This window comes from Mustela lutreola, chromosome X, assembly GCF_030435805.1.
Source record: "Mustela lutreola isolate mMusLut2 chromosome X, mMusLut2.pri, whole genome shotgun sequence".
Taxonomy (NCBI): Eukaryota; Metazoa; Chordata; class Mammalia; order Carnivora; family Mustelidae; genus Mustela; species Mustela lutreola.
This window is the reverse complement of record NC_081308.1, coordinates 94163005-94178299: the sequence shown is the minus strand read 5'-3', so window position 1 is coordinate 94178299 and position 15295 is coordinate 94163005. Positions and strand designations below refer to the sequence as shown.

The following is a 15295-nucleotide window of genomic DNA, read 5'->3' as shown; positions in this document are numbered from 1 at the left end:
CCAATTGTTTAACAAGCATCTATGGCTGGATAGTTTTGGCAGATACTGTATGGCCCTCAGAGCCTGAACTATTTGCTGTCTGGTCCTTTGCAAAAAAAAAGTCTGCTGACCCCCTGCTCAAGATAGCTGAAACTAATCAGTGGGGAGGACCTCTGTATTATTTTCCTCTCTCGGTCATTCAGTAAGCAAAGATAGCACTGGAGCTCAAGACCTTTAAGATGATTAAACAGCCCGGCCTTCAGACAGAGGGCTAGAAGACGAGAAGTTTAAATACTATGTAGATATTACCTTTGATAGGGAATGGAGTTGTTATAAACCCTTCCACGTGGTCTCTCTCTCTTGGTATCTGGAGATTCCTGCCTAATTTCAATTACACAGAGTCAAAGTATGATCCAATCCAGACAGGGCAAGAAGCACTAAATCTGGAAGGCCCCAAGGAGTCCCGAAGCCAGACTCATGACAAGTGTTCTGACTACAGGAGAGAGTGAGCAAGTAAGTCAGAGAGAAAGGACCTCTTACACCATTATTTTTAACTAACTGCACATTCAGTACTTTGAAAAAAGTACTTTACAGATTTCAAGAAGCAATGATAAAAACAGTGGAAAAGGTAATTTTGGTTTGGTGTTCTTTGGATTTTACTTGCCACTTGGAATCTGATCTTAAAATCACCTGTTAAATGTATTGTGGTATCTAATTCAGTCCCCACAGTTTAGTTACTGAAAAATAAAATTATTTTTAGAAAAAGTTAAAAAAAAGAAAGATCAAGTCCAGTGGTTTCCAATTAGGGGCCTGTATGAGTGTCACCTGTCGAGCCTTTGCTCCATCCCAGACACAGAATGTTCCAAGCTAGGGACCAGAGATATAGATGGCATTTTGTGATTCTCATGTCCACCAGTGGTTAAGAACCACAATCAGGTCCAACTGTCTCATTTTAAAGATAGGAAGACTGAGACCTGAGGCGCTTGTGCACAATACTGTATTCTCCCAATTCTTCAAAGTCCTGGATAGCTTTCCATAACACTGCTGAAAGGCAGGCGTAGACTGGGATTAGGCTGAGTATCTGGAAACCGGGCCAAATCAAGTTGGAAATTTTCACTGCAGGTCACCAGAATTCGATCACCATTTTTCTGTTGAGTATCAGTAGAGAATATTTGTTTTACACAGGTTATCATGATGCAGAAACCTAAAAATCTTCATCTTTGTTTAGCAGTTTAACTTTTAAACTGAAAAAAGTGCGGTGCTTTTTCGTTTATTTAGTGGGCGTCCCTCCGAACAGACCGACCCCTTCGGACATGGCCATTGTCATGTATACCAGCGGCTCTACTGGCCGTCCCAAGGGAGTGATGATGCACCATAGCAATCTGATCGCTGGCATGACTGGCCAGTGTGAGCGAATTCCCGGACTGGGGTAAGAGAATTATTCCACTTTCTCCTTAGAAGTCAGAGCTCGTGTTTGGCCTTCCCTGAGCCCAGTCTGTATTAAAATGACAAGACTCTTGATGTTGCTAATTACCACACCTTTTTAAGAATGGCTAAAATGTTTCTCTCATTTTGTTTTAGACCAAAGGACACGTACATTGGCTACTTGCCTCTGGCTCACGTACTAGAATTGACCGCAGAGATATCTTGCTTTACCTATGGCTGTAGGATTGGGTATTCTTCTCCACTTACACTCTCTGACCAGGTGACAAGCTTTTCACTATATTGGCGTGATCAGATTAAGTTGCACTGTTTGGCTGACAACATATTGGGAAACTTGAGATATTTTAATTCTGTGAAAGCTTTCTCCTTGAGTTCAAAAATAGCTCCCATGAGCAGATATGTAGCCGTAGAAAATAATCTTGTGGATTTGTTAGCATTGCTTTTTCTGCATCTTTTTTTTTAAACGATTTTGAAACTAACAGTTCATCTTGTCTTTATTAGATTTTGATTTTGGATAGCTAGGATAGAGAATATAAAGGCTCTGGGCCTTTTGGGTGCATTATCCATCAACAGTGGTGGGTTTGGGGGCAGATTTGTGGTGGTGGGATTGGGGCCTGGTTTTACTCCGGGTTTTCTCTAGCACTGTGCTGTCGACTGCAGTAGTCCCTAGTCACACACTGAAGTAGGAAGAATTAAAAGTAGATGAGAAAAATCTCATTTCTCAGTTGCTGTAGCCACATTTCAAGGTCTCAGTAGCTGCAAGTTCTATTGCCTCCCTAAAGGCAGGCCTCAGCTTTATGCCCTGGGTCCAGGATCTCCCTGCTCCCTGGTGTTCACAAGTAGCAAGGCCAGCAGCGCGTAGAGTGAACTCATGTGCTTTAAGCCCACTAGAAATTACACAACCAATACCTGCTAGTAAATGGCACCTGATGTAGTCAAGTTAAAATAGACCTGTGACTAACACTGGGGCTTGAATTGTAAAACAGATTTTTTAGAAAGCTTTGTAATGGTAAAGGAAGGAAGGGAGAAAGGGAGGGAGATCTGTGATGATTATGTTTCAGTGCACTGTAGTGTGGTTTTTTAATGTTTTGAAATGTTTTCAAAATGTGAAAAACATTTCAGTAGGCTTTGAGTGTGATTCCCCCCCACCCCTGGGAAAGTTCAGAAGCCAGGGACTAGCAACCCTTGTTTTCACTGCCTTTCTGAAAACAGTCGCATCCATGTAGGGAAGGGGGCCAATGGAGTGAATGCCCCATCTACCTTTTTAATGACATTTATAAGAAAGAGTCTCAATTTTTACCAGGCATCTAAGACCCAGGAATCTCCCTCATGTCTGGAATCAGAAAAAGTGGGGAGATGAGAGGCACCACATATGAAGCCAGAGATCACTGTGATGTACTAACTAGGGTTCCTGCAATCGTAATAAGACAAGAGAACTGATGTCATTACAGAGAGTAATAAAGTGAGGAAGGGCTTTTTAGGCTGCATCTACTGTGGAATGGCTCTCTAGAACGACAAGTGGTCAGCACCACACAGAGGGCAACTCTCTCTCAAAGGACTTAAGAGCCCATCTTTCTCCCTATAGAGCAGCGCTCCCCCCACCATGTGTGGTATGCCTGTGTGGGGATAGGTTCCCACTTGCAAAAGTGCACATGCTTGCATATACACAAAACAACAGGTAGTTATTTTATTTCCTTTATCCATCTTGTTTGTTTTCAGTTTAATAAAAGACTTTTTTTCTATTAGAAAAAACATTTTTTATTTCTTTTCAGCATAACAGTATTCGTTGTTTTTGCACCACACCCAGTGCTCCATGCAATATGTGCCCTCCCTAATACCCACCACCTTGTTCCCCCAACCTCCCACCCCCGCCCCTTCCTTTATCCATCTTTTTTTTTTTAAAGATTTTATTTATTTATTTGACAGACAGTAATCACAAGTAGGCGGAGAGGCAGGCAGAGAGAGAGAGGAGGAAGCAGGCTCCCCGCTGTGCAGAGAGCCCAATGCGGGGCTCGATCCCAGGACCCTGGGATCATGACCTGAGCCGAAGGCAGAGTCTTTAACCCACTGAGCCACCCAGGCGTCCCTCCTTTGTCCATCTTAAAGAAAAGTAGGATAAAGGCAATTGAGTTCTTCCAGCAGAACCTTCTGTGTGACAAGGCTGGTGCTACCTGGAATATCACACTTTTTCTTAAGAGCTAGTTTTCTTCCTGCCTGTGGCAGCACAACTAACACAGCCTACATCTAAGCTTACAGACTAGCGAACTGCGTTATAGCAGATTCTTATTTTCACTTTCTATTTTTAAATTTTATTTATTTTTTTTAGAGAGGGGGAGCAGAGGGGGAAGACGAGAGAATCTGAAGCATGCTCCACACCCAGCACATGAGCCTGATGTGGGGCTCGACCTCACAACCCTGAGATCATAACCTGAGCTGAAATCAGGAGTCACACGCTTAACCAATGGAGCCACTCAGGCACCTTAACAGATTTCTATTTTCATCTCCCTTTTTCAGTGGGCTCCTTTATCATTGTTTCTACCTACTGACCTGACATTTGAAATCCCAAACAGTATTTATGTGTATAAGAAGTAAAAGAAAGGAAAACAAAAGAAAGAAGTAGTACATACACATTGACATATGTATGTGCAAATCTCCCATGGTCACTGGCAGTGTCTTCAGTATCCTGTTGACCAAAATGTTACCAAATTTTGAGTATTTTGGTATGTTGTTAATTGACAGCAGTGACTTTGAGAGGTGGCTTTACCATTTGGCTCATCGAAAAGAGTTAAAAGTATCCTCAGTTTTTTTTCCCTTCTTTTTTTTAATTAATTAATTTATTTTCAGAAAAACAGTATTCATTATTTTTTCACCACACCCAGTGCTCCATGCAATCCGTGCCCTCTATAATACCCACCACCTGGTACCCGACCTCCCACCCCCCCCTTCAAAACCCTCAGATTGTTTTTCAGAGTCCATAGTCTCTCATGATTCACCTCCCCAAAAGTATCCTCAATTTTATTTTAGTGCCCCATCTACCTCAGTGGAGGGTTTCTATTTTTCCTTTTTTTTTTTTCTTCCCCTAATGGGTGATTTGTGTTATGGTCATTATGTCATAAATAATAATGCTCGATTTACCAAAATATCCCATTCTTCTTCATTCTGAATCAGCGTTTCTGCTCTAAAGTGGCTGAAATGTACTAGAAGAAATAATCTATGGACCAAAGCAATAAAGCACTTATGCTTTAGACTTTTGTAGGTTATGATAGTTCTGATAACTCCCAGGACAGTAGATGAATTCCATGTGTAAATTTCTGTCACTGTCATTGTTGATATTTGAATTACAACATTTTTGGTGAAGATTGGTTTTCCTCATCCTATTTACTTTGTCTTTGCTATAGTCCAGCAAAATTAAAAAAGGAAGCAAAGGGGATTGCACTGTACTGAAGCCTACGCTCATGGCAGCTGTTCCGGTGAGTACAGAATGTAAATGTTCTTTACTGCTCGCACTTGGACATTTTAAAAGGTAATACCTTTAGGGATTTGTGTACGGTTTTTAAAAAAGATTTTATTTATTTATTCAACAGAGAGAGATCACAAGTAGGCAGAGAGGCAGGCAGAGAGAGAGAGGGGGAAGCAGGCTACCCACTGAGCAGAGAGCCCTATGCGGGGCTCCATCCCAGGACCCTGGGATTACAACCTGAGCGGAAGGCAGAGGCTTTAACCCACTGAGCCACCCAGGTGCCCCTGTGTATGGTTTTAAATGTTAATTTTACTATGTTGAAATTATGGCAGATGTGTTCATTAAAAGCTTTAATAAGTATTGAGAGGGGTGAGATGGCAAGCTTCTGAAATGTATGCCTGCTAGTGTTGCAGATACTTTAAAATTAGGGGCTGAAAATGACCTGAGTTCGGATCACCTCATGTGAGAATCAGTCATGTTTCAAAGGTACAAGTTTATCCTATAGATCATTTCTGTTTCATCACAAATTTAAAAAACAAACAAACAAACAAACGGAGGGAATGTAGGCCATCCCAGAGAACTGAAGCAGCTTATCCAAGGTTAGGAAACTGGGTCTCGAATCCGAGCCTCCCGACCCTTACGGTGACCAGGAAAAGTGGCACTGGAGAGAGCTTCCAAAGTGAAGCTCTTCTAGATATTTAAAATCCTTATGTGAAATAGTGTCTTTTATGAAAAGGAAGACATTATAGTTTTTGGTCTTTTTTTTAAAAAATATTTTATTTATAGAGAGGAGAGAGAGCATAAGCGGTGAGCGTAGTGGGAGGGGAGGAGCAGAGGGAGAGGGAGAAGCAGACTCCCCACTGAGCAGGGAGCCCAATATGGGGTAGGATCCCAGAAGCCTGGGATCATGATCTGTGCCAAAGTTAGACACTTATCCGACTGAGTTACCCAGGTGCCCCATTTTTTGACCTTTTAATAATAAATTCTAAAATATTTAACACAGTGTTTCCAATTTGCAGAGTGAAATATATTCTAGTACTTTTAGGCTTGGCAACTGCGGTGGGACTGTGTATCATGACTTGCTTGTATTATCACCAGATTTTAAGACTTAGCCCAGTATCTTTCTCAGAACTCCTTTTTGCACATGGAAAGTCAGAGATTAGATCATGAAGTGTTTGGCCCAAGTTTTCTAAGAATTACAGATGGAAGTTACTTTTTTTTCTAGCTCCTAATTACAAAATTACCAAATAACCAAAAAATTAGGGTAGATCAGAGTGGCCGCCTTTGCCTTTTTATTTAGAGGTGCTGTGGGATTCAGCATGTTTACCAACTGCAAGAATCTTCTCACTAAAGTGTAAGAAAGTGACACTAGTGATAGGTAGCACAAGGTACTTACTGTGTTCCAGGCACTGTGCTATAGATGGGTTGGGTTTTTCCAGTTTTTTTAAAGGAAAAAAACTTGCCCGAAGTCACAGAGCCCGCAGGTGCTAAAGCTCAAGTGTGACCTGAGTCATCTTAACTACAGTGATCCCAGAATCAGTCGACTTAACTACTATGCTTATCTATTTAGGATTGTTTCATTTTGGGAGACAGTATTTTGGCTTTATTACCCAAAGTACAGGAATCCTTAGTAAATCATATCAGAGAACAAAGGGAAGGAAAAGGACATTACAGGAAGTAATGTCCAAATTTAGGTCTGAGGATAAGCAGGACTTAGCTGATATGCTGTGTATCTTCCAATTGCCCATTGTTCATTCTTCTTTGCTTTGTGTCTTGAAAGGGTTGCTTCTGTGGATGAATTATCAGGGCTAGCTTGCCTTCTGATTTGTGGTTGGCTTCAGCGAAATTATTGGCACTCAGGAGAGATCATGGGGCATGGAGGCATGGGGAGGGGTGGAGGGGTGTTCTGCATACTTTGCTCCTTTCCTCCTGGCCTGTGATTTGGGGAAGTGGTCAGGTGCCCATTGGACAGTCTCTTCTTTCCCACTAGCCATAACCAGGCCTTGCCCATGGCTGTAGTCCTTATTAGTTCCAATGATACTTCTCTCCACTTACTTCTTCAGGCCTAGGGATAGTAAACAATCCCCATGTTGCTGGTCCATTGATGCTTCACCCAACTTTGTTGGTTCCCTTTGTTGGTTCCCTTAGTTCTTCCTACTCCTCTACAAATAGGCCTTTAAAAAAATTTTTTTTTTGCTGAGAACTGATAGATTCTATTATCTGAGTTAATTTCTTTCCTGGGTCAGAACAAAAGATCCATTTAGTATCGTATATTCACAGAATTTAGAATAAATCGCTGCTTCTTGTAAGCAGTGACTCAATTGAACATCATGTAATTATTAGGTTGAACTAAAGGGTGACTTAATGGGCTAACAATAAATCCTGCCAACTCATTGCAACCATACTGTTTGTGTTCCTTCCTCACTGAGGCCTTTCTGTGCTCATGACTCGTATCTACTGGAAGGAGCAGGGTGGCGGGGGGGCTACTTCTCATACATCTGTCTCACTCCCATATGCTTTTTTTCCACCCAACATCCCATTCACTTTTTTCAGAGGGACAGTTACAGGATATTAAAATCCTTCCAGGGAAGTTTTGGAATTTCTCAATCACAGATCTAGACAAATATTTCAGTTTTGTAATAATGCTTCCGTCTGTGGAAATGGACAGAACGACGCTGTCCCATGCTTGAATGCTGAGGTAGCCTCTCTGCTCCCCCACCAGCTTTACTGAGATACAATTGACGTAGCATTATGTTAGTTCAGGGTGTACAGTGTGATGATTTGATATTTGCAGATATTGTGAAATGATTACTTAACACACCCATCGCCTCACATAGTTACCGCGTGTGTGTATGTGTGTGTATATGTCTGTGAGCAATGAGAACATCAATGTAGGTCTTCAAAGACCTACTCTTCTAGCAGCTTTCGAATATACAATACATTCTTGTTAGCTGTGGTCACCGTGCTGTGCTGTATGTTACATCCCCAGGACGTAACTCATCTTCTACCTGTAATTTTGTAAGCCCTTGGACCAACATCTCCCCATTTCCCCCCACCCCCTAACTTCTGGCAACCACCAGTCTACTCTCTGTTGCTAAGTTCGGCTCCATGTATAAGTGAGATCATACAATATTTGTCTTTTTCCGTCTGCCTTATTTCATGGAGCAGAATGCAAGAGATGGTTTTGTTGTCTTCATTTGTGAATGGCTCTATTCTGATATGGGAGGAACCATTCCTAAAGTCATTCATGGTAGCACAACTGAATTTATACTGATTGCTACTTCAAATATTTAACCAGGTATTTGTAAATAGATGTGCTTTGTGCAACAATTCTTATTAATTTGTGCTAAATCATTTCAAGAAAACATTTAGTGATAGTCTGGGCCTTTTTGCTTCTCTGTTTTATTTTTTTAATATACTATCTTGGGAATCCCTATATCCCAAACCTAGTTCTATGTTTAATTTTCCAAGGAGCTATGAGCAAGAAGCCTATTCTTTTTTGTTGTCTTAGCTTCTGTTGAAAGGGAATCAAAATATCTAAATTATAGGGACATCGAACTTTAGAAAACTGTATGAATAAACTCTTAAGAAGCTCTGTAAATCTCTCTGCCATGCTCTAACAGTCACAAGGTAGTAGTGAGAAAAACATCAGGATTAGGTTCAACATGGGATTTTGGTGTTTTTTGAAAATAAATGAATATATGTGAAAGAAAAGAATTAAAAAAGGTTTTTTATGTGGGAGGAGAATGAATTTTTTTACACTCTAGTTAGTTAACATTTTTTTTAAAAAATTAGGTAAACTTAGTGCATAGAACTGAAAAACTCCTAGTCTTTTTGAAATAGTGAACAAGTAAATTCAGTGAAATTAATTATGGAATACACATATCTATTATAGTGAAGACTTTTACCTAAGATGTTGTAAACAAGGTATCTTCAACTAAAGACTGTCTCAGTGTTGGTGTAATTCTTTTCAGATTATTGATTATTGTGCTTACTTTTTAGGAAATCATGGATAGAATTTATAAGAATGTTATGAGCAAAGTCCAAGAGATGAATTATATTCAGAAAACACTGTTCAAGATTGGGTATGATTACAAATTGGAACAGATCAAAAAGGGATATGATGCACCACTTTGCAATCTGTAAGTACATTTGATAGACTCTATAGTGTGAGCCTTTAGGTCTTGTGTGTTTCCATCTGGAAACTGACTAAGTAACTGGCAAGTTAAGTTAGTTTGAGCATCAGCACCATCATCATAAGGTTTGCATTTCTCTTTTATTCATTTCTAACCCTCATTACTTACACAGCCAACACAGAGAACCCCAAGCTCTGATTGTGGCAATTTAATAGATTTTAATAATCGAGTGAATAGTTAAGATTCAATTATAAAATTTGGTCTTGTGAAGAAAATCTAGACTTTCAAATCAAGACATTTGAGTTTAAAAAAGGTCATGTCTAACTAAAAGTGATACTCAAGATTTTATTCTGCATAAAGTTTCCAGTGTATTGTCTTCATAGAACAGTATAATAGGTATATGACTATAACGGCTATTTAAAGTGCAGTGCTAGGAGAGTGGAGATGGGGAAACATTTTTCATTAAGAGAAAGAGAAGTTGATAACTAAATGTTCTAAAGAGAGCTGTAATTTATTTCTTTCAATGACATCATTTTCTTTCATTTACTGTATGTCAAAGCAATTTCCTGACACTGCATTCTTTTTTGCTTTTTTAAGAGTTTCTCTGGCATTTTTAAAAATTAAAGTACAGTTGACACATAATGTTCCCTTAGTTTCAGGCATATCACATAATGATTCAACCTCTCCGGATGTTATGCTGGGCTCACCACAGGTGTCACTACCATCTGGCATTTTTCTGCCTTTTTTTAAAGTGTTACTAGTTGTCACTTTGTTAACCTCTCATTAATTACGACCATGGTTCTCAAACTTAGGTGTCCAGCCAAGTTGAGCAGTCTTGCTCAGAGCTTATAAATTAGGATGTCACCAAGAATAACAAATGCATGCATTAAAACAATCCCTCCTCCTTTTTCATTTTCTCAAGGTTACTGTTTAAGAAGGTAAAGGCTTTGCTGGGGGGGAATGTCCGTATGATGCTGTCTGGTGGAGCGCCACTGTCACCACAGACACACCGATTCATGAATGTCTGCTTCTGCTGCCCAGTGGGTCAGGGTTACGGACTCACAGAATCGTGTGGTGCTGGGACAGTTACTGAAGGTAAGTGTTGGTAACGTGGCAAATAATTCAATGTCAGTTGGTGCTGATAAAACCCATTGGCATTAGCTTTAGGAACTATGGTATTTTTTTTTTTAATTTTTTATTTTTTATAAACATATATTTTTTATAAGGTTCTAGCCGGAACTATGGTATTTTTATACCTCATTATGTGATATCAGGTTCAGGGCAAACCTGAAGACTTTCAGTAACTTTTAATTGAACTATCACATGTGCCCTTTATTTTTAAGCCTTGTAAATATTTATGCCATTTTGTCAGTCCTCAGAATTCTGTCACCCTGGGCCTTTAAACTTCTCTCTCCAAATGATTCCTTCTTCAGAGAACTGCACTCTTAGAATAAAGTATCATTTTCATGCTCCCTCTTGAACGCATGTTCCCACGCTGACTTCTTGTTTGTTTCCTCTTCTGTCATTTCCATCATCCCATGGCAGTGTTTCTCAACTTTGGCACTACTGAAATCCTGAACCAGAGAGTTCTTTATTGTTTGGGCTGTCTGGTGTGTCGTAAGTTGTTCAGTGGCTGGATGAATGGATAGCAGGGGTAACTCACTCCTCCCAGTTACAGCAGTGGAATAACTGGAAACATTACCAAATATCCCCCGAGGGGCAAAATCATCTTGGATTGGGAAATACTGGGTATGGTAATATTTGGGGGATCATCCCACTTTCACTTTAAGTTCATTATGTTCAGAATCATATGCAACATCCCAGACCATCTCACCACCTCACAAATTGTTTGTGACAGTGGTCTTAGCATCCTTAAATTCATTCAGAGCATTCACTTTAAAGTCATCTAATTAAATATCTTCAACTTGGATCAGATCTTCCCACTTCTTCACTGGACTGGTCCCTCCCTTCATGTCGCCTTTGGCATCCCGCCTTTTATTACTTCACACTGCTCTGCTGTAACAGCCTCTCCCTGGCTGTGCCATGCCTCCATGATTGCACTTTGGATTCATCGTATGTACTTGTTTTAGACACCTCCCCCTCAAACATTGCTTCATTCCCGGCCAGCCGAGCTTTCCAGACATCTTTGATCTGGCGCCATTGTAGCCATTGTCATTTTCCATGATTTCTCATATCTCCTTGTACCTGGCTCTGCTCTCCAGACAAGCCAGTTTTCTTACTCTTTCTCATCTGGGCCTTCTTGCTCTCACCTCTCTGTAGCTTCTGTTCCCTTCTCTTAGAATGCCCTTTGGCTAACTGGTCACAGCTGCCTTTTCATGCTCGACTCCTCAGTGAAGTCTTTCCCAGTTTTACACTGATCTTGCTAGTCTCTGAGGTAACCGTGGTGCTCGCTTCCATGACTGTGCGCTTGAGTATTTAAATGTGCTCTAAATTGCTTCACGTGCATTTTGGCTCAGGTAGGTTGTTTGTAAGCTCACTGAGGGCACATAACACATGTGGTCCTTTATGTGTTTTCTCTTTTCAGTATTTAATATAATGCTAGGTTGATTATGGATAGCAGGACTTCCAGCTTACAGAAGAAGAATATCGTCATCATCGTCATCCTCATGTTTGGTAAAAACATTTAAGGTTCATCGAAAACTTAGTTTGTGCTAGGAAGTACTAAGCACCTTCCACACATCATCTCATTGAATCCCTATAGCATATATCCCTATTAAGAAGTAGGTTTTCTTACTCTCCCCATTTAATAGATGAGGAAATGGAGGCTTAGTGGGGTTAAGTAATTTGTCAAGTTGCACAGCCAGTCAGTGAATGGTAGAGAAGGAATTCCACTCCAGATCCATCTTACTGTAATCCTAGGTAGGTCATGGTGGAGCGAGCTCTCCTTTACCAGAGGGCTTTGTACTTCATTATCTGAAATACAGCCCGTGAGAAACAAAAATGATGTAACAACAGCTGGTGTTGATTGCACTGTTGAAATGAGCTTGAGATATCGAAACCCTGACCACACTTTGCACTGCACTCACGATGGTCTCTCTTCTGTCATCTGTGAGACTCTGGCTTGGACTCCAGTATTGCTGGTCTCAGGTGGGTCTGAAATGTGTATGCTAATATCTTTGTTTCCTTTTCCCTCATAGTTACTGACTATACTACTGGCAGAGTTGGAGCCCCTCTCATTTGCTGTGAAATTAAGCTAAAAGACTGGCAGGAAGGTAAGAATTTTATGACAAGTTCCACTGGTTCTAGATATGCTGCACACCACCTTGAGCATCAAGATGCCCAGTCCTTAAAGTGTTAGGTGGTCTGTGGTGCTGTGTGAGTCTTTTCTGCTGCTCATACCCCATGCTTGCTTTCTCCTTGGTAACATCATCAGGTTCCAAAGAGGAAAAGAAAATCTCTAGAATACAGGTGTGGTGATTCTGAACTTGAGAAAACTTGATGGTAAAGAGGAAAAACATTCTTAGTGGGCCATTCCCTAGGTTTGGAGAAGATGTATTCCATCTTTTGAATCTCAACTTTGCTAGTGAGGAGGTTGGGGCTGGGAAATGAATCCTCAGATTGTTAGGGGATTGAGTGACTGATCACACACACACACACACACACACACACACCAACAACCCCTTAGCTTTTGACCCCAGGAAACATTTTCACAGTTGAGACTCAATTCTCCAGCTATTTGTATAATTTTATTTTTATATGTGACTACGAAGAGGAGCCTGGGCTTTACAGACATTGGCAATAATCCTTTTTCTAAATCAGCTAAAGGCAAAAGTGAACCAGTGTACCTGAAGAAAGTGTGACAAATACGAAATATGTGCATTAATTGCAAAATAATTAGCAGCCTGGCTTTGCCAGATGAAGCAAAAGTAATTAGAAACTTAAAATTTTAAAAGGGAATATTCACCTTGGGATGGAGCCGTAGACTGAAAATTTAAAGGACCGGTTAGTTACCTTTTAGGACAATTCCCCTAGGTTGTTCAAACTCAAGAAAATGAATGGGCTTTATCTGACATATACTTGAAGTCCCTGAAATTGTTTCTCTTCTTCGACTTTCTTAAGATGTATATTGTTTCAGTGCTTCACAAGCAAATGGCCACTGAACCATATTTAAAATCCAGTTGCATTCCCAAGAGTTTTGCATCTTGGGAATGAGTCCTCCCAGGCCGTGACATTCCAATTCTAGGATAGAAATCTGGAGAGAATATAGGGAATATGGGTCTGGCTCTGTTGAGTCTCGGCATCACAATTGTTTTTGTTCATGGGTTATTTATGAGGCAGTGAAATCAGAGAAACGAGGTATATTGCTACAACTTGGTAAGGCAAATTTTGCCTCTAATTTTTGTTTCTGATTTTCTGGCATCGAGCCTTAATATTCATTGGGGGAGTGGGTCCATTTGTGCAAATGTATTTGGGAATTTTTCTTGCTGTGAAGGAACCTTTGCTCTCTAGAATAGGAATGATCTTAATGTTTTATGTACAGTGGGTTTCGTCCAATTCAAATACTGACTAGTTAAAAATTTTTAAGAGCAGCTTTAATTGTTTTAGGACATAAAATCCAATCAACATCTCAGATTATGAATTCAGATTTTTGTATATTTCCCTTCAGGTAAGCAAGCAAGTTTTACTCAGTAATAAACAGGTAATGAGTAGTGGTAAGAGATTCTAGAGTTATTGTCAATTATTTCAGTGTTCTCACTTTTAAAGTCATGACTGGTTATAGGCAAAGTTAAGAAAATAAAGTTTCCCTCCTTTTTCTCCTAGCCTCCCTTTCCCTCTTTCTACCTGCTCTCTTGTATTAAACCCTTAAAAAAGAGTGAGTGCATGTACATGTACTCATGTACATGAGAGAGAGAAAGGGAGAGGGAGAAAGGGAGGTGCCTGGCTAGCTCAGTCGGTTATGGATCTGCCTTCAGCTCAGGTCATGATCCCTGGGTCCTGGGATGGAGCCTAGCATCTGGCTCCCTGCTCAGTGGAGAGTCTGCTACTCCCTCTGCCCCTCCTCCTGCTCACGCATGCGTGCATGTGTGCATACTCTTTCTCTCTCTCTCTGTCTAAAACAAAATCTTTAAAAAAAAAAAAAAAAGGAGAGAAAGAAACAAACCCTAAGAGACTCTTAACGATAGAGAGCAAACAGCATCAATGGACGGAAGTGGGTGGGGGAGAGGCTAGATGGGGGATGGGGATTAAGGAGGGCGCTTGTGATGGGCACTGGGTATGTGTAAGTGATGAAACACTGAATTATGCTCCTGACGCTGATACTGCACTGTATGTTACTAACAAAAATGTAAACAAGATTAAGCAAATAAAACGTCTTTAGGGAAACAATCTGAAATACATTGATGACCGCATACTAGTAACTTATAATAGCTTCAAGTGTTACCCTTCTTGGGGGTACTTTTGTCTTAACAGAGCTCTATGAAGCCCATTTTGAAGTGTGAAAATTTTTTCACACTGGGGAGGTTTGGTATAGTTGGTGGCTGGAGATTATCATCGAGCCTTCCTTGCTGCTTCTCACATCCATGGAATAAATATAAACTAATATTCTCACCAGAAGTGACAGAAAATTTGATCCACAGAATCAGTGTAAGAGTTTTAAGAATTAATGCAAGTACATTCTGTGTTAGAACAGTAACTAATTTCATTTAATGACTTCCAGGCGGTTATACAATTCACGACAAGCCGAACCCCAGAGGTGAAATTGTAATTGGTGGACAGAATATCTCCATGGGCTATTTTAAGAACGAGGAGAAAACAGCAGAGGATTATTCTGTGGATGAAAATGGACAAAGGTGGTTTTGTACTGGTGATATTGGAGAATTTCATCCTGATGGATGTTTGCAGATTATAGGTCAGTGTATTCTCATTTTGCAAGAACACAAAGATTACACAAAAGAGGGTTTTTTTGGTCAACTACACATGGCACTGTATAACCATCTACTGTAACATACCCTACCTAGAATACCATAGAACACCACAGAGTAGAATCCCTCCCCACTTACCTCCCCACTCGAGAAGCAGTGTGGACACATTACTTTCCCTAGTGGCTATTTATATAGCCCCAGTTATCCCTGAACCTTAGAAAATTATAAATTCTCAATAGCAGTCCATTCTTCTGAGAATGTCGGTTGGTTTGACACTGCTCTCACTGAGCCAACTGAGATAGATTTTGAACTCCAAGAGAGCCTTTATGCTATTCACTTTAAGCAGGCAGAACCTGAAAGTAAAATTCAATGAGCTAGCTGGCAAGGACCAGTCT

The 15295-nt window shown here is 40.4% G+C and overlaps 1 protein-coding gene across 9 annotated transcripts in view; it reads left to right on the top strand.

Annotated features, from left to right (window-relative positions):
• ACSL4 (acyl-CoA synthetase long chain family member 4) overlaps nucleotides 1-15295 on the top strand; it is a 115124-nt gene that overhangs the window by 82842 nt on the left and 16987 nt on the right. For all 9 annotated transcript variants that reach the window (XM_059158725.1, XM_059158727.1, XM_059158723.1 and 6 more), the window contains 7 exons: nucleotides 1258-1408; nucleotides 1561-1684; nucleotides 4821-4892; nucleotides 8885-9024; nucleotides 9941-10113; nucleotides 12177-12251; nucleotides 14696-14887. In XM_059158725.1, the coding sequence (XP_059014708.1) occupies nucleotides 1258-1408; nucleotides 1561-1684; nucleotides 4821-4892; nucleotides 8885-9024; nucleotides 9941-10113; nucleotides 12177-12251; nucleotides 14696-14887 (927 nt within the window). The remainder of the gene's footprint in view (nucleotides 1-1257; nucleotides 1409-1560; nucleotides 1685-4820; nucleotides 4893-8884; nucleotides 9025-9940; nucleotides 10114-12176; nucleotides 12252-14695; nucleotides 14888-15295) is intronic.